The sequence below is a fragment of the Phodopus roborovskii genome, unplaced genomic scaffold, assembly GCF_943737965.1.
Source record: "Phodopus roborovskii unplaced genomic scaffold, PHOROB, whole genome shotgun sequence".
Taxonomy (NCBI): Eukaryota; Metazoa; Chordata; class Mammalia; order Rodentia; family Cricetidae; genus Phodopus; species Phodopus roborovskii.
Window position 1 is genome coordinate 10080464 of NW_026125444.1, and position 26749 is coordinate 10107212.

Below are 26749 nucleotides of genomic sequence, written 5' to 3' on the forward strand. Positions count from 1 at the left end.
GACATGGAACTTCTCCGCTCACAATCCTTAGGAGTTCTCAGAGGCTGTCTACTCTTTTCTAAGTTCTACCTTTATAGGAGGAGGTCCCTGCAGGTGTCACACAAGGAAAGGGAGGGAACCATGAGAAAGATAATAATTAAAACCTAGTGAAGATTGACTTCCTGAACCTGGATCAGACTTCTGGAAGTCTAATATCAGGCGGTTTACTCCCAATGTATTAAAGTCCAGTACAGTTTAAAAAATACTAATAAAGGTTTCCTGGTGTAATACAACAAAGAAGCATAGTTACATTGAAACTCAATTCAGGGTACATGTCATTTCTTCCAAGAAGATGGGTTCTAGAGATAGGCTACCTGTACTATCTTAGGGGCCTAAGGGTCTGGATTGGTATTGGTCAAACAGCATAGAAGTCATTTGGACTATTAACAACCTCTGGTTCTGATTGTAGGGATGTTGGGGAGCCTCTAACTCTAAAGTTCATTTAGATTACCAGCCAGCACTTCAAGTCCTAGGTGTAGGAGCTTGATATGGTCTGGCCCAACAGATAACACAGATCACCAAGCAGTTAATTATTTCTAATTCTTGGCTTTCTAGATGGAAGAACAGGTTTTTCATCTTTCCTATTGGAAAGACAATCATACATGCTTGACATTCCCGGTTTCTCTGGAGATCTGTGGGCTCAAGATCTTCAGGCTATGCTCCCAGCATTTATATAACTAAGTTACCTGGATTTAAGCCCATGAGCAAAGAAGACATTAAAAGGTTGAATACAACCGGTCATGGCTGAGCATCTAGAGTGGAGTACACACTCATAAGGGCTAGCTTCACAGCAGGAACGTTTACAATAGGAAACTTAAAACATTTGGCAGTTTTAGGTACAAGTAGAATTCTTTGGAATTTAAGTGTATGAGCAGTAAATACACCATGATAATACCCAACATTGCAATGATGAACCATCAAGAAAGGAATGTTCCAGCTCCAGGTTTGTAGAATTCAATAGTTAAGAGCCTTTGTTAATTTTAAGTTCAATGATTACTTATTTAATTATTACTGGAATGTCTGTTGCTATTCTCTTGGTAGTACATGTTATCCTAGAGAAGATTCTGTATTTCCTTCTATGTACAAGGACATGAATGATAGCAAATTTACATAATATATGTGTAATTGAGAAATTATTCATGAAACACAGAGAATATAGAACTGTATAGTCTATAGAATTCTTCAGCAGAATATACTGACTTGGTCAGCTTCTCTATTATGTATCTGTTGGCTTTTTGTGATGTGCTTCTAATAAAACTATCATCATTACATTTACAGATGCAAGTCTATTGCTTTGATGCAGACCGATTTTCAAGTTTTGAAGAAGCAGTTAAAGGAAAGGGGAGGTTAAGGGCTTTATCTGTTTTATTTGAGGTAATTATTAAACATAGGTTTACAACTCATCTTCAAATCATAGAACTGTCTGGAATAAATGTTAATACAAGAGGAAGAGATTACAACCACAATGATCACTGGTGGTCATTTCAGCAAGGGTGACCCCTGACTGGAATGTTTAAAAGAGGACTCATATTCATTAACTGAATAGGTTCTTTCATCTGAATTAGACAGTTCTAAGTGCACAGATATGGCCATCTGTCCATGAAGAGTATCCCAATTCAGTAACCGTAACTAAATAACATTTTCCATTCTACTTTTCATAGTGTAAAATGTAAAGCTCTTTGATTTTTATGTTTAGTTTCTACCTTGCTATTGAAAAAAAGGGGGCGGGGTATGTTTGGAACGTACTATTCTTTTTACTTAAATTGGAATTTATTGTTGAACAGTTAATTGTTGGATCCTGTTTTATAATGTCATTCTTCTCTGACAGGTTGGGGTTGAAGAGAATTTGGATTTCAAAGCCATTATTGATGGAATTGAGAGTGTTAGTCGTTTTGGTAAGCTTTTAAGATTGAGATATGAATACCTATGGGTATCTGCAATGTGACAAAAATCACATGTGAAAGATTGAGAGGAAGATTCTTTGAAGATGAGGGTATTTCCCTTCCCACACTTGACTGCTCTATGTATTTTTCACTAAGTAAAAAACTATTTACCAGGGAATTTTGTGCCATAAAAACTGTGAAATCTTGAGTATGATGGTACATACCTTTCATGCCAACACTTAGGAAACCAAAGGCAGGTAGATTGCTCTGAGTTAGAGGCAGTCTTGATCTATACAGCAAGTCCCAGGGCTACACTGGAAGGTCCTGTCTCAAATAAATAAATCATTAATTGGCAAATTAAAACTTTAGATTATATGCTATCAATGTAAAAGGAGTCTAACATTGTCTAAATTCATTCTTAAAAATAACCTGATTTTACTATGCTTTTAAAACATTCACCTATTTTGCTTCTGTATCATACACCCCCTTAAAGACTATATGGAACTAATTAATTAATCAAGCAATTATTTTTGTAATTAATTAAATTTGTTGATTAATTTTACAAATTAATTAGTAGTTAAGCTGATTGACTTTTATAAATACCAAATTGTGAAGTGAAAGGGGAATTTTACTCAAGTGGATATCTAATTGCCTGGTGCTTTTCTTGGCTGACGAGTATTTTAAAGCAGGAGGATATTTATAAGAAGTTGCATGTTTCCGTAGAACAGGATGGAATGTGCTTTATATTATTCCGTCTTGTGTATCTTGTCATCTGTCACAGCAAATGCTTTTGACAACGTTGGTCACAGGACCAAAACCTATGCCCACACAAACAATACTAATGCTCCCATGGTTATCAATAAAATGAAAAATCATTCCTCCCTGGAAAGCCACGAATCTGAAGCCAGAAATATAGGCCCCTTTTGTGAAAGCAGAAACCCAAACTAGTATTGATTCATCTCTGTCACTTACATTGGAGGATCAGAATTGACTGAACTTTTCGCAAGTCAGGAATGTGGGGACTCCTGCAGAGGAGAAGCCTGCTTCTTAACCAAAAGCAAGATCCAGCTGACTGCCCCCTCAGTCCACCAAGAAGCAGAACTCAGCACCGAATACCATAAGCCACACGTAATTTTCTCTCAGTAGGGCAGAAAGTGGATTCTCCAAGTAAGGACGGGAACCGGGTTGGATCTCAATGCTTCCTTAAAGGCATATATAACGTGAACCTGAGATGTCTCTGTGTTCTGCATCCGCTGATGGAACAAGAGAAAAAAACTATTAACTCTTACTTGTAAGGTTATACAACCTTCTCCATTTTCATTTGGAGCCTAGAACATTCCCTAGAGTCCAGTAAACTGATATCTTCTCAGTTGGGTCTGCTGAGCTATTATAGAGAATCTTAAAGATTGGAAGCAGTTCTGACTCTTCGACAAAGAGGAGCTTGAACTGCATTCAGACTTCCAAATCCTGACTCATGTTCTCCACGTAAAGAGAGTTGTAGTCGACTCAATACCACAAGCATCATTCAGAAAATAAAATCTGCTTACTATAATGTGGGCCGCTTGCTCACCTCCTACATTTCTCTCTAAAAGGCAAACCGCATTTTGCTTTGAGAACTCATTCTTTCTTATCTTCCTCTCACCATAACGATTTGATGCTAGGCTTTGTCATATCTGTAGACTGGGGAGACAGGTGGTGATTTTTCAGTGATACAAAGATAAAATGTTAGTAGTCTTCAAGCAGAGCAGGCAGAAGAGAGAAGTATTAGTGAATCTTTGCAGCTACAAAGAAGAGAAACTTTATCGGTGGTTCTCAAGTGGACAGCCTCATCAGAACTACTTACACGGCTCACTCAATTGCACACTAGGCCCAGGCCTCTGCATACTGATAGTCCTTCACGAGCAGCTTTGAGGTGGCCCCTTAAATGTCACTGTTGAAGGTAATAGGTTTAAATCCCTGTAATGGGATATTCACTTTGTCTCCTTCTGTGGCTCTGACCACGCCCATTGGGGGTGGAGCCAGGGGCGGAAGTGACCTGGGGAACTAGGTCTGAGTGCTCTCTGGCAAGCTGCTTGCTGGAGGACAGGAGGATTTCTGGAGGCCTTCTTGGAAGCAGGAACCTGCCGGTGTTCACCTGTCTATGTTGTGAGTTATTTCTCCCTGAATAAACATCTATTTGGCCTAATTGTTTATCCAGATCCTTATTAAACCGTGATAAGTCCCCAGCAGTACTGCCCTAGGACTTGGCTCTTTTGTGGTCTTCAGTTACTCTCTCTCTCTGCCTCATCTTTCCTTCCCTCATTGTCAACCTCCCCATGGAAGGATCTAGCAAGTTGGTTAATCATCTGTGTGTGAGAAACTGGTGATGGACATGAAAGGCTGAGCACTAGTTTAGTGCTGTTGGCCCAGGTGTGATTCTGTCGCAGTTATTCAGATAAAATCCGTGACTAGTTTCCAAGTCACAAAGTATTGCCATAATCTAGGTCTGTCCGTATATGGTGGCATGGTTGAAAAGAAGACCCATAATTGAAAAGTGTCTGTCATATCTAAAGCAGAGTTTTAAGACAAACATGAAAATACCAGCTGTAGCCAACAGCATGAACTTTTAGCCCCTCGGTAAGAAAATATGTCTGCTAAGGTCCAGAAAAGACAGACCAGATTCTGCATCAAGGAGGGAAAAAAGACTTCTCTTTCTTCTTACCTTCTTTACCTTTAATTTTCTCCAGGAAATTCTGTGCTCCACATCTCCACAGAGGTCTCTAAACCTTTGTTCTCTCTGCCCTGCCTCTAGATCTTCTGCAATCAGTTAAATTTCTCCCAGGTAGCAGGGCACCCATTTCTGCCTCTTTATTTAATTAGTGTATTCCACAATCATATTTTCAAAAGACACATGTAAAAGAAATTTTATCTTTAGTAGAAAACAAAAACAATTTTAGTCCATTTATGATTCAAGAAGAGATTATTTAATCATGAAAAATTCAAGCCTTAAAAACAAGACTCTGAAACTGGAAAATATCCACAGATTAGTACCCTGATCATTTCCTAGAACTTGAGTTGGAATTTGAACTCTGATAATTATTTTTTTTTCACTTTTGAGCTTATAGTTTAATTATATTTTTCCCTCTGCTCTCCTACCTCTGAGCCCTCCCAAATACCCCTACCCACTCTCTGCCAAATACATGGCCTCTTTTCCCACTAATTATTATTGCATGTGTATATGTACATGCATATACATATATATTCCTAAATATAACCTTTTGAATACATACAATGCTACCTATATGTATGTTTTCAGGGCTGATTATTTGGCACTGGACAACCAGTTGGTATGCTTGTCCCCACCTCTCCTGGTCACAGCTTTCCATAGTTACCCATGGTTCTTTGTGTAGGGTTAAGGTCCCAGGGACACCAAATTCTAGTAACTTCATCTTGATATTGGACATATCTAGATATCAATAGTCCATTAAGCCAAACAAAATGTGAACTTCCTAATGGATTGAAATAAGAGAATGTAATTCAGTCAAATAGCATTCTATTTGTAATATTTAGCTTTTAACTCAAATTGTAGTTAATTAGCTCTAATTTTATTAATAATAACCCATGACAAATTTTATCAGAAAGATGGAAATCTTTAAAACACTTCCTTATACCTGGGTTTTAACCTTGACTATGTGTCTGCATCGTCTGGGGATAGATTTAACAATGCTTGCGGCCATGCCCCACTCCTCGAATTCTTATTTTCAGTGATGGGAAGTCTGTGACATTGATGTTATTTTAAAACTCCCTGGGTTCTTCTAATAAGGTTCCATCTCACGCAGACTAAATTGGCTTCAGGAATACTGTATAATAACTTAAATCTCCTGGACAGGGCAGAAGACATGGACTGGACTAGATATTGAGAAAGATGAGGAAATGCAAGAGATCCAGCTAGCCAGCCAGTAACTGCCTATATGAGTAAAAGCAGTGCAGAAAGAGCTGGATGGCCAGGGCAGTGCTATTGACAAACACTGTTGTAGAGATGCAAAAATAAAGTGTACACATAATTGTGTAACAATTTTCTAAGCTGCAAGCAAGTTCATGTACAAGAATACACACACACACACACGCATAGTGTACTCAAAATACATTTTCCATTCCTTGAGGTCTTGAGGTGCTCTTTTACTATTTTAATAATGATTCTTTAAAAAAATATTTTTTTTTTGAAACAGGGCCTCACGAAGTACATGAGTGATACTAGGTATATCAACCACATTCCAGGACAGGCCCCATATGTAAGAGTACTTGGCCAACACAAAACAGACCCCAATTTTGTTTGTTGTTTGGTGCTTTTTGTTGTTTTTGTTTGGTTTGGGGCTTTAGTATTTTTTGAGAGAGAGAAAAGTCATGAAGTTGAGTGTAAAGGTGGGAGGGAGGGAGAATCTGGGAGGTCTTGGAGGAAAGGAAGGACAGAAAATGAACAAAATATATGGTATGACAAAAATCTAAAGAAATGGAATAGAGGGGAAAACTCATGTTACAGAAAAATCAGTATGTGTTGTTTGAAACAGATGTAGAAATATAATTGAATTTTTTTTCCTTGTATTGGTATTGTGCACAGTGACTTTGAAAGATTTGTTTATTAAACTGAATAGTCACTTAAAATACTCAGTATACGTGTTTGATTCAATTTTATTTTGAAGCATGCAAATGTGGTATATAGTTAACAGTAATAACTTAAATGAGGAAAGAAATAAAACACTTGGAGCACATCCAATCTTTTCTACATTGTCTGTTGACATAGTGAGAGCTCTTCACCCACACAGAGGATTGCTTAATTTCCCTGCCTTACAAATCTTGTGGGTATACTTGTGTTTGTGCCTTTAATTCTTCTTCCCCTTTTTTTTTACAGTTTAAAGAATTTCTTAAGACAAGTATTTATTCAGACTACCACACATGCTTATTCCATACTAGTAACATTTCTATTATGTATCCTTTTCCAGAACACTTGAGACCTTTTTATGACTCAATTTTCCTTATCTGTGATTAATAGTATTTTGTCATTTTTAAAACATGGAAATGTCCTAATACATGAGGTCAGTGGATCAAAGAATAAAATGGAGCATCAGTTCATATTGATTTTGAAATTCCAAAGAACCCAGAACCCAAAAAATGCTGGCTAGAACACATTCTGGCTTTCTTATTCTCCATTTTGCCCCACAATAATTACCTAATTACTTTTCCAAAAGTTTCCTCAGCCTTCTGATTTCTTTAAAAAAATGTTTTGTTTTGTTTTGTTTTGTTTTTGTAGTGACTACTCCACTCGACAGTTCTTTTTCACAGTTGCTGTGGGAGTGATAGCCACTTAGAACACTATTTAGAAAGCCCCCTTTGAAAAGAAAACTTTGTAATCAAAATGGAATTACAGCACTTTCCTTTTCTCCCTCAGCCCATTCCACATCCCTCCTCATTCTCAAGTTGATAGCCTCTTTTTTAAATATAATTTTTACATATATGCACATATGCATGTATGTATGCATGTGTATGCACAAATATGTATAAATACAATTTGCTGTGTATGCTTTTGATGTTTGTGTGTATATGGCTTTCAGGGCTGACCACTTTTAACTGGACAGCTAATAAGAAGGGACTAACCCCTGGGAGAGGTTAATTTTTCCCCTCCCAGCAATCATTGGTTGCCTGTGGTTCTGTCTAGGGATGGGATCCCATGACATTTTCCCACCTTCATGCTAACATGTCCACTGATATTGTCATTGTTGAAGCCTTGTTGGTGCAGCCACTTCTAGGAGAGAATGTTTCTCATCCTGGTATTCACTTCCTGGTATTATGACTCTTAAAAATCTATCTGCCTCCAGTTCTGTAATGTTCCCTAAGCCATAGATACACAATTTTCGCAAGTTGCGCTACTTGCGCAAATTGTGATGATATCAATTCCTATAAGTAGGAATCCTTTTCCTTCCCGCTCATTTGTTTTTAAAAGAGTGTCTTCCTGAGTAACCCAGGCAGGCCTCCAGCTCCTGATCTTCCTCCTCAGCTTCCCAGGTGATGGGATCAAGATATATGCTAGCTCACTCAATACAGTTTTCTTCTTCTCCTTCATGTTTAATATCAAACAAAAGTGATGATTTAAGACACCCTTGTCTCGTTCTTGATTCTTAGGGGAAGCTTTCAGTATGTTACCCTTAAACCAATGCTCACTATAGACTTTTGACAATACTCCTCAACAGGTGAGGCCTTTGTTTTCATATTCCATGAACTAGAATGAGTTTTTTCAAAATATGTACATGACATCTGTTGATATAATCATAGATTTCTTTACCTTTTTATATAAAATGTTCTTTTTTCAGCATCAGGTTACAAGACACGACATTTAACAGCCTATAATGATATTTTTAAAGCCATTTGGTGGTATGCTCATTATATTACATATACATGCATATATATCATATATCTAGCATTCTTAATTTTTCGATTCTGACTAAGTATATAAGTTATATAAGTTATATAAGTATATAAGTTTCGTAAAACATTTGGTAAGTTAACTCCAGTGTTGGGTCTCCAGCTGAGATGTGTGTTATTTCTTCACAGGGAAGCAGGCCGCCTTAGATCCATTCATCTTGCAGAACCTTCTGCCAAACTCTACTGACAAGTATTACATTTACAACGGCTCATTGACATCTCCTCCCTGCACAGACACTGTTGAATGGATTGTTTTTAAGGATACAGTTAGCATTTCCGAAAGCCAGGTAATCTCAGGGGCTCACATAATGAAGTGATTTGAAGCTATTGTGAAAGCATTGTTTTGTAGCTTTGCTGAAGAGTATCACTTTAAAAGCATTTGCTGGGGCTTTTGAAGCAGACATGTTAAATGATTTGGTCTCTTTTCCAGCTGGCTGTATTTTGTGAAGTTCTCACAATGCAACAGTCTGGCTATGTCATGTTGATGGATTACTTACAAAACAATTTCCGAGAGCAACAGTACAAGTTTTCCAGGCAGGTGTTTTCCTCATACACTGGAAAGGAAGAGATTCATGAAGCAGGTATGTATTGAAATATGATTTTTCTGTGCACCTCACAGGCTTAGCATAGTCAGTTATTTTGGTGTGGTGGAAAACAGAAATTTTGAAAGCTTTAAATTAACTTTTGTAGCTGTAGGCAAGCAATTTAGCTTCCCTAAATTGTGGTTCCCACATCTACAAATGAGAACTTGAAAAATCCATTCTTTCTCTATGAATTTTTTACAAGTAAGAAAAAAAAAATAGAGATCTGGTAAATGGAAGCCAGTTTTCCAAATTCTAACAGTAAGTAACAAAAACCGCATACACATTCCAGCTTCACTTTATAGTATCTGCTTGTCTAAAAGCTCTAAGAGGAAAAGGAATATGAAGCAGAGGTAGTCAGATCTTGGGTGTCGTGTCTGGTAGGCATCATCAGGGGCTAGGGCTGGAGATGGTAACAAGAACTGAACCTCAACATGAGATCATGGTAAACACACCTGTGTTACCAGTTCCAAGAGAAAAACTCAAGCACCTAATAGGTATTGAAAACATTACACTGAATTACTATTAATAAACAAAAATACCCTCAGTTTCCTTCTTTGGAGGAAAATAAGTTTGTCTTTGTCATAACCAACAAGTAGGAGGAGGAAAGGTGTTTGTGTTCCCTACATATGTTCGATGCCTTTTGTGGCTGACATAGGAGTCAAAGCCATCATAAATGTCCAGAGGACACAACCAGTGGTAACTCTGACTTGTTTCTTTTTGTTTCTACAAGAGTGTAGTAACCCATGAAGAAATAGTTGAAGTTCATTTCAAACAAGATAATCTTTGATCTCAGCTCTGCATTCAATGTTGTCAAGAATAATATTAATTAAATATCAATTAAAATTAATAATTAAAGTTCATACTTTTATTGTTTTAATGTAATATTTAGAAGTGTTTGCTTTCCAATCAAAACAAAATTTTAAAAAAAGAAGAAGAAAAAGAAAATGACAGCAGTGTTGAATAACAGTACCTAGTGTGGCATTAGCATTCAAATTAAAATTGCCCAAAGTGATAAAATTCAGTAACACTTCTGCCAGGCACACCAATTACTTTAATAGTTTTCCTAGTGAATAATATGTAACTGATCAGAAAAATGAAAATGAACCTGAACCACCTCCTTTTCCAAAATGCAGTAGACTACACAGCAAATTAAAAATTATTGCTTTTTTCATTATATTTTAAATCACATTTTATTAAAACTCTGGATGGATCCCCGATTCTTTGAGAATAATATCATAGTCTGTCACTTAATGTAGGACATGTTTCATGCTCACTTATCCTAAAGCTAACCCGTCTTCATCAAGATTTCTTCCCTCACTCTAAACTCCATGAGGTCCCCTGAAAGCAGGGAGACACATTCTCACAAGTCACACTGAACATGTTTCCTCTATGCAGCATGCCTCCCCCACCTGAATTCACACTTTTGCCTGCTCCTGGTTCTCCTAAACACAAACAAGATATTCCTCTACCCAGAGATCAGCTCTCGTGGGACCCTTATCCCCACCCTGAATCTGGCCCATGCACAGGACTGCTCTCAGGTGCCATCACAGCCATGGAGTTCAAGGTTAACAATGTTCAGCTGGATTCCATGCAGTGTACCCAAGTAGATGGGCCCACTCCAAGGGCCTCTATTTAACAATATGTCAGAATAGTGAAAGAACACCTGTCATCCTTCTTTTTCTCCTTCTCCTCCTCTCCTCCTCCTCTTCTTCCTCCTCCTTCTTCCTCTTCTTTTTAGTTACACAGTTACATAGAATTTAATTTTAAAGCTTCGGTTTATATTTAAAAAGTGGGATTTTCAGGTTGAGATTAAATCTGCCTATCTATCAGTTTCATCTATACAGTGAATGTTCAGTCAAATATTATTTGGATTTAGTATAAAGCATTATCAACAATTAATAAGTCACCTGTCTTACTTAACACACCTTTTCTCCATCCCCAGAAGTAGCCCTTTCTGCTAAATCATCCTGGTCCATTGTCTGCTGTGTTGCTAGTTCTCATTGCCTTGCTTCTGAGCTACCCATGCCCCTGCCTCACTTTCTTGGTAGATTTCCACCTTAAGCATCTCACTGTCACCTGCAGTATGGAATAAAGGGCAGTCCCTGTCCAGTAGGCACAACCTTCTCGTCTCTTGATAAGTGAGGAACACAAAGACGAGTTGAAGAGTATGTTCAGTTCACTTGTTCCTTAGCCTTTGGGGCTGCAGAAAACATACGTTACTGGCTCCAGGCACCGAAAGAATGAATAGCTTTGGATTTCCAGACAAGTCAATGCCAAGTTCTTCTTTATTTAATGTTCTTTGAAAAAAAAAATTAAGTGCTAAAAGTCTTCAAAACATTGCATGGCATACAGTTCAGATTCTCGATTAAAGACAGTTTCAAGGAAAGATTCTAATTTTTTTCAAAAGTATCTGTGTCATAATAAAATTTAAAAGTCATTTCCTCAGTGACTGAGAAAAAGATTCAATAAAGCAATTCACTTTCCTTATTTGAACTCTGTCACTATTCAGGTAAAACTATTATTATATTTGACAATGTTATATATTTATCATATAAAGATAATTACAGAGTAATCTTTCAGATTCCCACTGTATAATATTTTGCATTTGCTGAAATTACAATAAAAACTGGGTTACTTTCTCTCTAAACAGAGAGAAAGGGGACTAGTGTTTAGAATTGGAATGTTTGTTTATGAGCTGAACAATTCTTTTTCTATAAGGAATGTTTGCATTCCAGTAAGCATTTCTTAGTATTTATTTAACCTGTTGTGCATATCCCTTTGAGGGTTTCTTTTGGAACTGAACTTGACAACTGAAGATAGAATTCTAGTTTTAATTTTGTTAAATTTAGTCTGAAAATAAGGAACTACATTTTTTGTATTGTTAAAGTAGAAAATATGAGCCAGGTGGCCATGGTGCACACCTTTAATCCCAGCACTCAGGAGGAAGAGGCAGGCAGATCTCTGTGTTCTACAGTCTAGACTACAGCCAGAGATATATTGACAAACCCTGTCTCAAAAAAAAAAAAAAAAAAAAAGCATAACAAACAAAAGAAAAAGAAATATGACTAGGCTCACAGAAGTCACTAAAAATTTCTGATAATGTTACCAACCAAATATGACCACTGAGAACTCTGTTGAATGTCCTTCAGACTTTCCACTCCAATTAAAAAACATTGTTATATCTCATAATGGAAGGTATTTCACATAGTGACAGTAAATGAATCTTAAATAAGCTGTTATATAGTATTCCACTACATAGTGAAATGTTATTAAATCTTTTCCTTAGTCTTGGACATTTGAGGTATATTTATAATTTCTACCTTTATAAATATCTAATATCTTCATTTTGCCTAAAACAGAAGTAAAATGTATGATAAAAATTGTCGGAATCTTCCTCTTAAAAAATGCATCACAGGAAATATGTATTTTCAACATCTGTAGCAAATCATGCACAAAGAGTGTGAGTCCTTGTTTCCAAGTGCCCTGCAAATGGAAGCCCAGACCATATTCATTTTTACACACTCAGTATTCAGTATTCACTTCCCCAGAGTGCCACAGCTCTGCTTTTCTGCTTTGACGTAAGGCTACCATTTCTTAGAAAGACACTTCATTTGGACATCATAAAGTGGGCACTGTAGAAGCTAAGAACCATTGAATTTGATAGAGCCATCTGATCAGGAAGTATTTAATAAAAGTTGCCTTTTAAGTAAGCACTATGGTCAACAGTTTAAACATGCAAAAGTATAAAGTAGGTAAAGATCCTATTTATTCCTTACCTCCCAAGCAGACACTATCATACTATGTTGTTAGCACACTAGTAAGTCTCTCCCTTTGGAGAGCAGGGGCTGCAAGCAGGAAAAAGAACTTGGGCTTCAAAGACCAGAGGGCATTTATTTCCAAACCCAGCACCAGTACTCGGTTATATAAAAACAGTGATGAAGTTGTTGCTGTTATAAATCACTATGTCTTCGTCTATGAAAGAATGAGAAGAATTAAGGTGGTTCCCTCAGAGAGCTGCTGTGAAACTTTTAATAAAAAGCTAAATTCTGCAACATATTACAGTGCCTTAGATGAGTGGGCTGCAGACACAGTGACTGCTATTGTTGCCATGTGTCATTTGCATTGAGAATCAAGCTATCACAGTGAAGAAGTATGGCTATGCAATATTAGCATGGTGTGCATTTAAAATACTTTTTACAGAATGTACTTAATTGATGCATATATGAATATACTTCAAATGTTAGCCAGTACTGTAAAAAATTTAATGGACAAATTTAAAGGGATACAATATAGTGTGCTTTTCAAGAAACAGAGCATGTTGGGAGATCCTTCGTAGCATAATGTATCTGAACTATGTAGCATAAGGCAATGAACCGCAAGATATTTTCTATCATTTCCTAGAAAATGTCATTATAATTATACATTCGCAAACCTACTTTTTGGAAAGTCGGTAGTTTCAAATAGTGTTGTTAAGGTCACACGTAGATAGCACTAGACCTAATTATAGTCAGAAAGCAATATAAAGATCGTTTACTTCTTAGAAGATCATGTATCACAAATTGAACTGCTGAGAGAATTGCTCTTAATCCCTAGAGAAGAGCATGAAGTCTATGTACATGCGCGGTCAGCATTTTCCTTGACATTCCCCTAAGCCACCTTACCTGACTTTTCTTTGCACATTTTTAGCCATAGTTCACAGAATGCAGAATACGCCCTCCCCATCCAGGAAAACTGCATGTGTCTCAGGACGTGCACTAGAACAAGGAAGGCCAAAAGGAACTGAGATCTAGTTCTACCTCTACATCAACTTTCTTGATTAACAGAGATTTCTCATAACCATGCAATTTTCCTGTATTTCTCTTCCATTTCTTTCTGTTTCCTCTACTTTTTCCTTTTGTCATAAAGATTTAGGACAAAACTTTTGGTTATTTCTCTTTGTAGTACAAATTCTTCCATATAACACAGTAGATAATTAACCACTGCCCTTTATGCCAGCTAAATGTGAGTGACACACGTTACAACCTTGAAGAGTTATATGGGACTTATGCTGAGCACAGCCCCACCTGATCTAAGTAGCAGGGTTTTTTGTTTATTTCCGTCTTTCTTTGGTTGGTTGGTTGGTTGGTTGGTTTTGTTTGTTTGTTTTGGTTCTGGTTTGTTGAGCATTTCTCTGAGAATGAAGTCTAGAATTCAGAAACTAGACACTTGAAACTTTCTGAATGTCAACACTAGAAAGCTATGACAGGGATGAGCTTCTAGCAAACAGGAACAACAGCTGTACCTAGATGCCCAGAGTAACAAGAACCAATGTGGGTGGAAGGCTACAGCTGATTTTAATCCAGAACATATGTGGCTCTTCAAACAAGGAGATCTGGTAGGGAGTGTGTGTGGTACTTTGCCTGTGTGTGATACTCAAACACTTTCTAGAACTCTGTGTTCTCCATGAACCAGGTTCCTTCTCTTAGCTGTCATTGCTTAAAGAATGAGTGGCGGGGATCCAGATTGAGTATGATTTATGGAAATGAATTGAAAAGTAACATACCCTTCCAGTACAGTTGATGGAACCTACAGAAGGAAATTATAACATTTTCTGTTTAAATTTTTTTGACGTGTGTTTGATATAGAAATGCATACTGATTTGGAAAAGACTTCTTGATTTTTCATTCAGATAGTTGGCTTAGTATAGTTTAAATCTTTCTAATAAGATAATCATACTAATTTCAGATGCAGACAAACCTGGGAAGTTAGACAAGGGTGCTTTGGGCATATCTCAACTAACACATTTCTACTTTTCTATAGAGTTTTTGTTTTGTGTGGGTGCATTAAATTAATACATCCTAAAGCATTCCCCTTCTCAAAAAAAGAGGGATTTATTTTAGGAGGAGAAAAATCTACTGATTTTCCTATCAGAAATCGACTTTCTGCAGGTACACTCCCTGAGAAGGAAGGAGGCAGCCTGGTTTCCAATGATAGTTTTTGTGTGGCTCTCATTTTGAGAATGTTTGATGATCTTCTGCCATCTGGTGGAAAATCACGGAAGAGTTACAGGGAGCAGTCTATGGTGTAGTCTAAACATGACTTGAAAACATATTTTTAGTTTGAATTCACACTTTTTTTCCACAATGAAAGAATTTTCCTCTTATTCTTGAAGGAGCATCTCACTCTAAGCCCTCCCTAAAAAAAAAATACAACATCACTAGTTTGCAGGGGGCAAAAAAGAAGAAAGGAATAAACCCTTATCTCTAACTCATGCAAATTTATCCACGTACTTATTCAAAACATATGTTAATATTTTGTGGTTAACTAATGTACTGTTGCAACCACAGAGTTGCAGATAATCAAATTGCTAACATATGCTTGAATATAAGTCAGGCTATTTGTGCAGGCAATTGTTAGTCTTGAGTGCCCTCATGTGTCTATGAAACGAACTACAAACTACAAGGGGCAAGGACGAAAAATAAAAGGAAAGAAAAAGGACAAGGAAAGAGAAAAACCCCTTGGTTCACCTTCTGAAACACCTGCTGGCACATTTTCTGAATCCCGATAGGTATCTTACCCACAATGCTTGGTTCATTGTAGACACCCATGTGCTTTCATGGCACAGTTTTGCAGTTGTAAATGTCTCTTAAAAAGAGTGTCTGGGACCAGGTGATCCTACATTCAAAACAGCTGGACAAAGCAGCCCTACAGACTACAGCTAGGATATCTGAATCTTCTTCGAATCCCCCATGACAGTGCCCCTTACCAGCAGGAAGTAGTTTGGGAAGAACAATGCCCAAATTCCCAAATATTGTCTATAAATGTTTGTTTTCATTTAAATGGACTTGGTTATATAAAATAAATAAAAAGAAAGGAAAAAAAAAAAAGGAGTAAATCCAAAAAAAAGTGTCTGGGCAGTAAATGTCTTATCTTTGTCTTGACAGATTTTTCTCTTCCTCTGCTTTGCAAATTGTCTGTGGCATCTAACCTTTTCTGTGTAAGGTACTCCAAACTTATCACAGACACGTGAACAGTTTTGGAAGTTTTTTTTTCACAATTTGATTTTCATGCCAGACAGATATCCTAATTCCTTCCAGTTATTTATTTAATCTGTTAATGATGCCAAAGTGGAATTTCATTGCCAGTTCTCATAAAGACTGACTTGATGGTTTTAGTTTGATACAGCTTTCATGGATTGGGAAGTGTGAGTTATTTCAGAGTTTCTCTAATAGCTATAGACCATATTTTATAATTGAATATTTCTAGTCCCAAGCTAAATACACTCATCAGGTATCTAACAGGGCATATACAGACATCATGAGTTTGAAGATCTCCTATGTTCACTGATTCTAAACCATGTTTTAGGCAACAGCAAAAGAAAGGGGAGAAAGGACCCATGGTCCTTATATTTCAATAGGATTAAGAGGGCAGAAAATAATTAAAATGTGATGTTTTCAATTAGGGACTTGGGTTATAGATTGGGTTTGTGGACATAACACCTGTAATTGAATCCTGACTGTGTTTATGGACACAGGAAGGATCCATTGTAAACAGTGAGATACACACATACTCCCATCAAAATGCATCATAGTCAAAAGGGCTACAACAGGCCCTCTACCTTCCAAAACTTATGACAAAAAAATGGTCATAAGTGTCATAATATAAAAGAGATAATATTTTACTTTGCATTGAACTAAAGTACAATTAAAACCTCAATAGAATCTTTTATATAATACAATTCCCAGGAGCCAACCATAATGCCACTGACTTACCCTTTTTCCTTCTGAAGTGTGCAGTTCAGAACCAGAAAATGTGCAGGCTGACCCTGAAAACTACACCAGCCTTCTGGTCACGTGGGAAAGACCTCGAGTTGTTTATGACACCATGATTGAGAAGTTTGCCGTTCTCTACCAGCCACTGGAGGGGATCGACCAAACCAAGCATGAGTTTTTAACAGATGGCTATCAGGACTTGGTAACTATGAGATGAATTACTTTCTGTCTGATAACATTATAGTTTGACTTCCCAGGTAAGAATTTACAAGTAATTATGTATTTTCACCTTTGGACACTGTAGATTTTGAGTGAAGGTGTTCCGGGAATATAAGGCATAACAAATTATGTCAGTAGTTGGAATTAAATACAAGAAGATCATGTCACTGTCAACAACATTATAAGAGGAGGATATTATGGAAAACTTAAGCAGTGGACACTAGTAATGTAACCCTCCTTTGTAAATAAAGTAGCATATAGAACAATTAAATGCTCCAATTAAAATGTCACAATTGGCTTGAGACTCTCACCCTGTATGGGTTGTGTATTCTCTACTTGATCACAGGAAAAGCAAGGTAGGGCTTTGCATCAGATTTCTCGGTGACAAATGTAAAATGGTGACTAGGTCAGAACATTGAGAATAGAACAATATAAAAGACCCTCTTAGCTATGCACGTGAGTTACATGAATTAAAGAAAGTACAGCGCAGATTCCTTCTATGACGCAAATATCTTAATACTAGACTTTAATCTGATAGGGAAGGGTTGGCCCAGTGGTGGTGGGTTGGCAATCCCTGATGTAGATGGAGGTACAGGAAAACACACTGCATCATAAAAGTCTCTGGGCTCTACGTTCAGGCAGCAAGACTGCAGATCCAGGGAACCTACTTGAATTAACCCACCATTATTAGTATATTTGATGGCATATGGACACAATAGATAAAGATTTTAACTACTGTTAAATTCATCCATCTAGAATATAGAGAGAATGATAGACGAGAAGATGAGGAACGTGTGAGCAAATATTTCCTCTCATAGTTTATAAAGAAGCTAACGCTGCTTTGTGAGATACAAAGCCACCCGCATGTGCTCACACAGGCGTTTTCATGCAGGCACACGTATCGAGATAAAGGCAGTTGTTAGTTTTTCACTGTTAATGGGTTCTGAGAAGAGTATTTTGTATAACTTGTAGTATCTTTCTTCTAGGGTGCTATCCTCAATAACTTACTACCTAATATGAGTTACGTTCTTCAAATAGTGGCCATATGCACTAATGGCTTATATGGAAAATACAGTGACCAGCTGATAGTCGACATGCCTACTGAGGACAGTGGTGAGTGTCCTGACATTTTCCCCTATTTTCTGAGTAAATGGGGCTCTTTTGATTACTGGGCACACGTGTGATTTCTTCTGACTCAGTTGTTCACTCAGTTTGTTTGTTTTGTTGTTTTGTTTTTAACATTTATTTTTGTTAGCATTCAAAGCAATGGGTTTCATTATAGCCAACACAGACATACAAGTTTGTGTTGAACCTCTCACTCCTCTCCTCCCTCCCCCCCCCCGTCCATTTCCCACCCCAGAAGTCACCCTTCTGCTTTCATGCCGTGCATAGTCTACCACCCCCCCACCCAAGACGTCTTTTTTCCCCTCTCATGGACTCCTTCCTAATTAGATGACCAGTACCCACCTACCCCTACAGATAGATGATAAAACAAAATCCAGAATTCACATTATACAGAAAAATATAGCACTTGTCCATCAGGGGCTAGTTTACTTAGCTTAATGCAGTACTTTTCAGCTTCACCAATTTTTCCACCAATGTCCTGATTCTTTTGTAATGACTGACTTCAGTTCTATTATGGGCTATGTCCATTTTCTTCATTCATGCTGATGGACGTCTTGGGCTGGTTCCATTTTCTGCTATCGTGAATAGTGCCACAGTAAATAATAAAGTGTTGCTTAGGACAGTGAACTAAAGAAATGGTTCAAAAGGAAGGGAGGGAAGGAAGGAAGGAAGGAAGGAAGGAAGGAAGGAAGGAAGGAAGGAAGGAAGAAAGGAAGAAACACAGTGACCAATAAATATTTTTAATAAGTGTTCAACATCTTTAGCCATCAGGGAAATGCAAATGAAAACCACTTCGAGATTTTTATCTCACCCTAGTCAGAATGGCTCTCTTCAAGAACAACAAAAGCAGACAACCAATGGTGGTAAGAATGTAATGGAAGAACTTGTCTTAGGATTTCCACTTCTGTGAAGCGACACCATGACCACAGCAACTCTTATAAAAGAAAAAATTTAATTGGTTTTGTCCATTATCTTCATGGTATCATGCAGGCAGATACGGTGCTAGAGAAGGAGCTGAGAGGCCTACATTTTAATTCATACGCAGCAGAAGCAACTGTGTGTCACACTGAGCATAGCTTAAGAAAAAGGAGATGTCAAAGTCCATCCCCACAGTGACACTCTTCCTCCAACAAGGCCACACCTCCTAACAGTGCCACTCCCTATGGGGGCCATTTCTTTGTTGTTGTTTTCAAACCATTGCAGAACTCTTAATCACTATTGGTGGGAATGAAAACTGGTACAGTCACTGTGGAAATTAGTGTGGAGTGTTCCCCAAAACAAACATAGAACTGACTTTGTATCCTTTTGAACAAAGGAAAATTTTCTTTTCTGTTACAGGGCAGAAAAAAAAAAACTCTTGTCTAATACAAGGTAATCTGTACATTTATTAGTGACAACATTTTACACTTATATAATAAGAAAAACAAGATCCATTCATGCTTGCAAAATCATCAAATGGAAATTGACAAGTGAACTTGACGCTTATTTTAGACTTATTTAAGACTTGGTTTCATTTGTATTTATTTCTTTTTCAGCCCCCAAAGCCTGTAGTAAGTATATTCTATCCTTAAATCATGCCAGGTATCTTAAAATGTCTATACAAAACTTCACAAATTTACTTTAAATGTTTTTCCACTTTTTATAATTTGATTGGGGCATGTTTTGCACTTCCTTAATACACCAATCTTATTTTTGCAGAAACAACTGTGTTTCTAGTTGTATTTTTCTGCATGCATCCTTTCTAAACATTAAGGAAAAAATCTTTTGATCTCAAACATATGCAATAAACAAATGAAGATATAGGCATAATTTGAGAACCTCCAAATTTTCATAACTTTCCTTTTATTGCTAAAAGCAGTTTCCAAGTGTTAGAATTGAAGTGTGTATGTGTACATATATGTATGGGTATATATCATAATATGCATATATATATATATATATATATATATACACACACACACACATAAATGCATATATACACACATGCGCCTTCCCTATCATAGGCCTTCATTACAGTGTGGACAAGTTTTTCATGTCAAATGAATAGTTATAGCATAACTATGTTTTATGTACAGATGAATGCCTTGCTTTCATTGCCTAAAGGGTATAGTAGGAATTTAATTCAATGTCAGCTCAAAAAAGTAGCATGTTTCATCATTTTGTATGATTGTTCTAACTAGTTGGCTTTTAACTGTAAGGAATGTATGACTGTTACATACCAGAGTGCATTCTCAACCAAATATTAGCAACCCTTGGCCATTGGTACTTTATGACTTGTTTATGTGATGACATGCTTGTTTTTAAATGTTATACCTCAGGGCCACTACATGACCTTTGTTTGTTTGTTTTGTTTTGTTTTTCTGCCTTTATTTCTTTTTTCATGTTTTTAAGTTGAGTTGTTGTTTATTTTTCTTTTTTATCTTGTTAAATTTTATTTTACATCCTGACTCTCTCCTCTCTCCTCCCATGCTCCAGCCTCTCCCCTGCCTCCTCACATCCACTCCTCCTCTGTCTGTGTTGAGAAAGAACCAGGCCTTTCATGGGCATCAACAAAGCATGGAATATCACGTGGAGGCAAGACCAAGCTCCTCTGTCTGCATCAAGGCTGGGCTAGGCAACCCAGCATAGGGAGTAGGTTCCAAAAAGCCAGCTCAAGCTCCTGGGACAGGCCTTTGATCCCACTCCTAGGAGCTCCACAACTGTCAAAAGCTACACAACTGTTACACACATGCAGAGGGTCTAGGTCAGGCCCATGGAGGCTCCCTGGCTGTCAGTTCAGAGTCCAAGAGCTCCCAGGAGCCCAGGTTATCTGTCTCTCTGGGTTTGAAAATTGGGTTGCTTTTAAATGGAAAAAATTGAGACTTGTAGGAATTGACCATGGTTATGTTCTGTGCCAAAGAACAACTTTCTCCAAAGTTTCCCATATGTATCTATTCAGAAAGCAACATCAGTAACAAAACAACATTGTCCAGGTTGGCCTTGACATATAAAGAGATCAAAATGTATTTATTATATAATTGATGCATTTTAGTTTGAATTATTTTGGTATTATTTGGTAATTAGTCTGAATATTAGATTCATATATACATCTCTGTACATAAAACAGATTCCAAGGCATTTATAAGAAATGAGCTGTTTATTGTATCCTATCTTATACTGGTTACTATGCTACTTTTTCAACTTTTTGAAAATTTTTGTTCTTTTTTTTTCATTTTGAGATGCTTGTTGCATATGAAAATGATCAAATGGGTGTGTTCTGTATAACTTGTTTCTGGGTGCTTCTTTTTTTAGATTGAGTCTACCTTGGCACATTGCTAATCATTGTAGTATTTTCTCATTGATCACAATAATAAATATTACAACTTAATTTCTATTTATTCAAAGGATCGGGGCACTGTTGAACACTTCTATGACGGGACTCTAGGTTGGACCTACCATTTAATCTCCATGGATGTCTTAGACCCCAAAAGCGATTTGTATAGTTGTGATTTTTTTAGGCTAGGGTGATATTTGACTGATGAAAATAATGGGTAGACTATCCCCTATCTATACCCATCAAAGAGTTTCTTCATCAAGAACCAGCTTATTCCAAGCTCAGAGTTTTCTTATTAATCATGAATAAATATTAATTCTAAACTTTTCCTCCTGATTTCAAAGGCTTCATCTTAATTTGCTTACTTACATTTCACATTAGCTTAATTATTGTTTCTGTGGTAAACATGGCACACTCTGGACTGTGTGATGCTACCTTGTAGTGTGGCAAGACTGGTCACTTTCTCATTAGCGAATCTTGTAATTCGTATGGCTAATATTGGAATGTGTTAAGTTCGTGAGGATCTTATAGCTCTCTCTGATCAGAGCCCTTTCATCCTGTTTACCATGCTACTCCCTTTCCTTGTTGATGTTATACTACAGATGATTGAATTAATCTGCTGTTAAGTAAAATAAGCGTTTCTAAATGCTGTATAGTTTATTGATTGTGTTCACATGAAATGAAGAAGGCAGTTTATAATTGCCCTCATGTTTTCATAGACCCCAGCATTCATTCACTCGCTGAGGAAAATTCAGGCTTCTAAATTGGTTCTTTAGCTTCTTAATTTGATTCAGTTGTGTTTTTAAATTGATAGTTTTACAATTTTACCATTTGTCCATCCTATTTTTACTTCTCACTATATACAACAACATTAACATAAACTGATGTCCGTTAAGAATTGTTTCAAGCACTATTTTAAAATAAATGCATAAATTCATGGTAAGAAAGTAATTTAAAAGTTCCAAGGATGCCTTCTTAGAGAAGAAATGTTCTTTAAGAGACAGTTTGGGAAATTATATTTACAAATGAATAATTCATAAATATACTCATTTCATTGTAACTAACATATGCATGTTTAATTCTCTTCTCTGATAAAGATTATTCAATAAAGAAGATACTTTAACATATATATATATATATATTAAATTTAAATGCATGACAAAATAAATCCACACATTTTACTATCTACCCACTGTGTGCTTTGAAATTTGTGTCCAGGTGTCCTGTTTACATCACTCATCTTTCATTACTCTCCACACAACATGCTGTGCTACTAATGTTATGACATACTTATATTTTAAATTACAGTTTGAATAAATTGGAGTCTACATTTTCTTTTATATTCTGCACTGTGAAACTTGGCTTACCTTAAAACAATTAAATAACTTTGCTATCAAGGGTTATCGGTGTTGCTTCCTTGTATTATGAATTATTAAAATTCTCATGTTCTACTAATGATTTACTTTTAAATATATCTAACATGTGCTTTGGAGTCTATCATATGTGTTTGATCAACTATTACATAAATGTGAATTTTATACTCTACAAACCAGTATAATTTGTAAACTTTTTATGTATCAGTAATACCAAAGTCAATTGGTAATTACTAGAATATCAATTACTGTTTTTGAAGAGCCAGCAAAGGGAGACCAACATGAGACCCACTATCTCTACTTTGGATGCTGGTTTTGAACCTTCACACTCTAAAGTGTGACTTCAGCATCTTGAAAGGAAACACAAACAGTTCCTAAAATTTCCCTATTTATGAAACCCCAGAATTTCTGTTAAACTGGTCTGAGTTCAGCTGTAAACTAGAGTGAAGATCTTTCAAAGAGAGTTTGTTCTTAGGGTTGTGAAGATGAGGGCTCGAGCAATGGCTTAGCCGTTAAAGGCTAGGCTCACAACCAGAAATATAAAGGTTGTGAAGATGAGGACCTGCTCCTAATGTCTCCATCTGTGAGAATCCCATGTGATTGAAAGGGCTACATGGGCTGCTCCAGAATCTACGGAAGCCAGAAGTAGGTTCGTTCTTAACTGCAGTGAAAAAGCAAACTCAAGTTCAGTAGCTGGGACTCATAACTCTAAATGGATGAGTGTACCCATTTCCATTTGGGGGAATCACAACCCAAATAGTTAGCCAATGCTGGTTAGTAAAAGTTAAAAATATATCAATGCAATACATACTGAGAATATTGAAATGAAGGAAGTCAACCTTCGGCCCAACCCTGTCAAATAAATAAGAAAATTTGTTTTGTTTTGTTTTGTTTTCCATCAGAAGTATACAGTCAGATGAAGTTAAGCAGTCTTAAAAATCTGAACCATCTCCTGATGCATGTTGGAAAGAGTATAAAATGGTTGAGTTTTTTTTTTATAAAGGTGAAAAATATATAGTACAATACACATCATTAAGAAACATTTCATTATGAATTGCCCTTATTATCATGGTTCTAGGCAGATGAAAAGATGTGGCTTCTGGGAAGCCCCAGGTAGTGTCTCATGGGCATAGTTTGGAGATTACTACACACATGGGCCTTTCCACTCTAGCTATAGCCTTCAGAAAAGTAAGTTACAGGCCTTTTCAGCATTGTATGTTGTAAATTTTCCACATGTTGTTTTTCTTGAAAGTTACAAAGTGTCAGGTGTTTGTGGATATTACTTTAAATTCAAACTCATTATAAACAAAGAGTATGAAAACCAGATGTGAGGAAATGACTACATAGGAACACAAATATAACAAATTGGTCCATATAAAAATTTTCCAAACTCTTTCATAATCAATTTTCACAAGGGAAAAAATGAGAATTTAACGTAAGTCTGAGAGTATTTCAAGTGAGAATTTTCACTTTGATAGCACAGAAAATTAGTAAGGGTAAGTAACTTTGAAATAGCTAAGCTTTTAAGAGTATTAACTTTAAATCGTAAGAATTGGGTACATTTAGAGACATTATGTGATTTCTCTTCTAAATAGAATTCATGTACGCAACTGTTTTTGCTTTTATATCTATTAATACCTAGTGAGTTTCTGATGATAAAAATGAACTTATGACAGTCTATATTGAAGGGAAAATCAAAATATGATGACTATTTAATGCCATGGAATTTCTTTAGAATATGCATTTACCATGTAAAGACTTAAACAGAGCAGAACACAAACTGCTGATGGAGTGACATTTCATAAAATCCTGTATATAATACTAACATCGTTGAAATAATGACCCCCCCCCAAGCTCTCTGTGTTTACCCTCTTCCTAATAAACCCTACACTTGGCTGAAGACCAAGAAATATCCGTCAACTCCCAGTAATCTCTCTGTGTGCTAGATTCTTTTCTGCACACCAAGAACCAGATCCTAATTATTTCTAGGAAAGCACTCAACCACTGAGCTACATCACTGACTTCTTAGCCTGTTTTAACACTTGTTAATAGGTATTTTTAAGCAATTGTAAATATGTGTTGGTTGTAATTGTTTGGGAAAATGAAAAGCAGACTTGAATGAATCTGATTACTGATTCTCTACAATGGCATAAATGGTATTAGCTGAATTTCCCTGGAGAACATACATGGGAATCCTTCTGTTCAGTCCTCTATGGTGCCAGTCTGTGCTGAAGCTTGCTGATAAAGTTCTCCCTCTTACCTGCCTGCATTCTAATAAGTACAAGTACCTATAGAAAGAATGATAAGGACGTACTTGGCCTTCAGTCAGAAGAACTTTAGGAAGTTAGCCAAGTCATAAAATGAATCCTGCCCAAGTCTTTAGAAAGCCCCTGCCACGTCTCAGTTCTCCTGCCAGCTCCAAAGATGCACTGATGAGAAACCAGGCTTGTTTTTACATTTAGTTTCATCACTGTTGTGTTTTTCCTTTTCAGCTTTAGTGGGAGTTGGGTTGGGCTTGGGGAAGATTATTCCAGTGGAAGATAGAAATCAATGCAAATGTCACATGTCAGTTTTAGTGCTGTGTCGTGGGTTGGTCGCTAGTATTGAAAACTAAAATTTGGCAGGAGTTTCTTTTTGAATTATTTTCAAAGATAGTGATTTTTCACTTTTCTTTTCACTTTCTCTTTTTCCAACCAAAGATAAGCCTATAGGCTGCAAGAGTTAAATTAAAACTGTTAATAATATTGTTTTTAACTTTGTAGAACTTGACCTATTTCCTGAATTAATTGGATCTGAAGATATCATCAAGGTATCATAGCCATTTTTATATTCAAATGTTTTAAAGTTTAAAAGCCTATCTAGAATTACTGCTTGGATTTTCAATACTGTTATAAGATTCACTGTTGGATTAATTGCTATGTGCTAATGTCAGACATTCAGTATATATGTGACTTATGACAAACCCAGAAGAGGTTTTGATTAACACTCAAAAATCGTTATAATAAAAAAAAAACTAATTAGCCTTACAAATAATTGTAGCTATAGGCTATAGCTATATTGGATTTTATACCATCCTACTTTTTCTAGTAATATTTCCATAGTTTTAAAACTTGCTATTATTTATAAATAACCAATGACAGACTCATAATAAGAACTAGGTTATTAATAGGGTATTTTTATATTTGAGCTATTCATATAAAAGTATTTTTCTAGCACAATGTTCTCGAAATAAACATTTGAGAATATCAACAAATTTTAACATTATCTTATTCTTTGACATGAAAGAAAACAATTGTTGAGTGAATGTGTATTTCAACCTAACCACAAATGTATTGTTCACCATAACTGAAACTATATTTTCACACCAGGTACTCTGAATGATATAAACACATGCATATGTACCAACTGTGTAGGAAGAGAGAAAAAAAATGATAATGTCATTACCTAGTAATGAATTTTAATCAGGCTATCATTTTACAGAAAGAATTACCTCAATGATTTATATATCTATCATTGACCTTCCTTACCATGGATTAACTTATCCAAATATTTATTTTACTTTATAACAAGAGTTTACAAAATCCATCTAAGGATATCTTTTTGTGTGTAGCCGTATACTCATTTTTCACATGTGTACAAATAATGCCTAGAGTTATTAACAAAATCAAGTCAAAAGAAGAAAAACTACTTTTCTGCTATGCTGCCAAATTAACTCTTTTTATCTAATAAGCTGAAGCAAAGCCCTTGTTCTACTAATTTAGCATATGATATTGTTTGTGTTCCAACTTGTATGAAGTGCAGTATGCAATTACTTTTCATTATAATTGCTGTGATTACAATTCTCTGTTTATTTTTATTGTTAATTAATATTGACACTAAAGAGGCCCCAGGAGAAGCTTACAAAAGTTGTTTGAAATTTTCTGATGTTAATTACTAGCAAATTTCTATGTAAAGCTACAGTGTTGTGTTTATTATAGCATATAGTTGTGTGAATAGGCTAGAAATT

General features: G+C 36.3%; 1 protein-coding gene across 6 annotated transcripts in view; it reads left to right on the plus strand.

Annotated features, from left to right (window-relative positions):
• The window catches only part of Ptprz1 (protein tyrosine phosphatase receptor type Z1), a 161478-nt gene that overhangs the window by 84765 nt on the left and 49964 nt on the right, over window positions 1-26749 (plus strand). For all 6 annotated transcript variants that reach the window (XM_051175741.1, XM_051175742.1, XM_051175743.1 and 3 more), the window contains exons 5-11: window positions 1318-1413; window positions 1868-1934; window positions 8508-8665; window positions 8809-8959; window positions 16731-16915; window positions 17919-18045; window positions 25506-25552. In XM_051175741.1, coding sequence (XP_051031698.1) covers window positions 1318-1413; window positions 1868-1934; window positions 8508-8665; window positions 8809-8959; window positions 16731-16915; window positions 17919-18045; window positions 25506-25552 — 831 coding nt within the window. The remainder of the gene's footprint in view (window positions 1-1317; window positions 1414-1867; window positions 1935-8507; window positions 8666-8808; window positions 8960-16730; window positions 16916-17918; window positions 18046-25505; window positions 25553-26749) is intronic.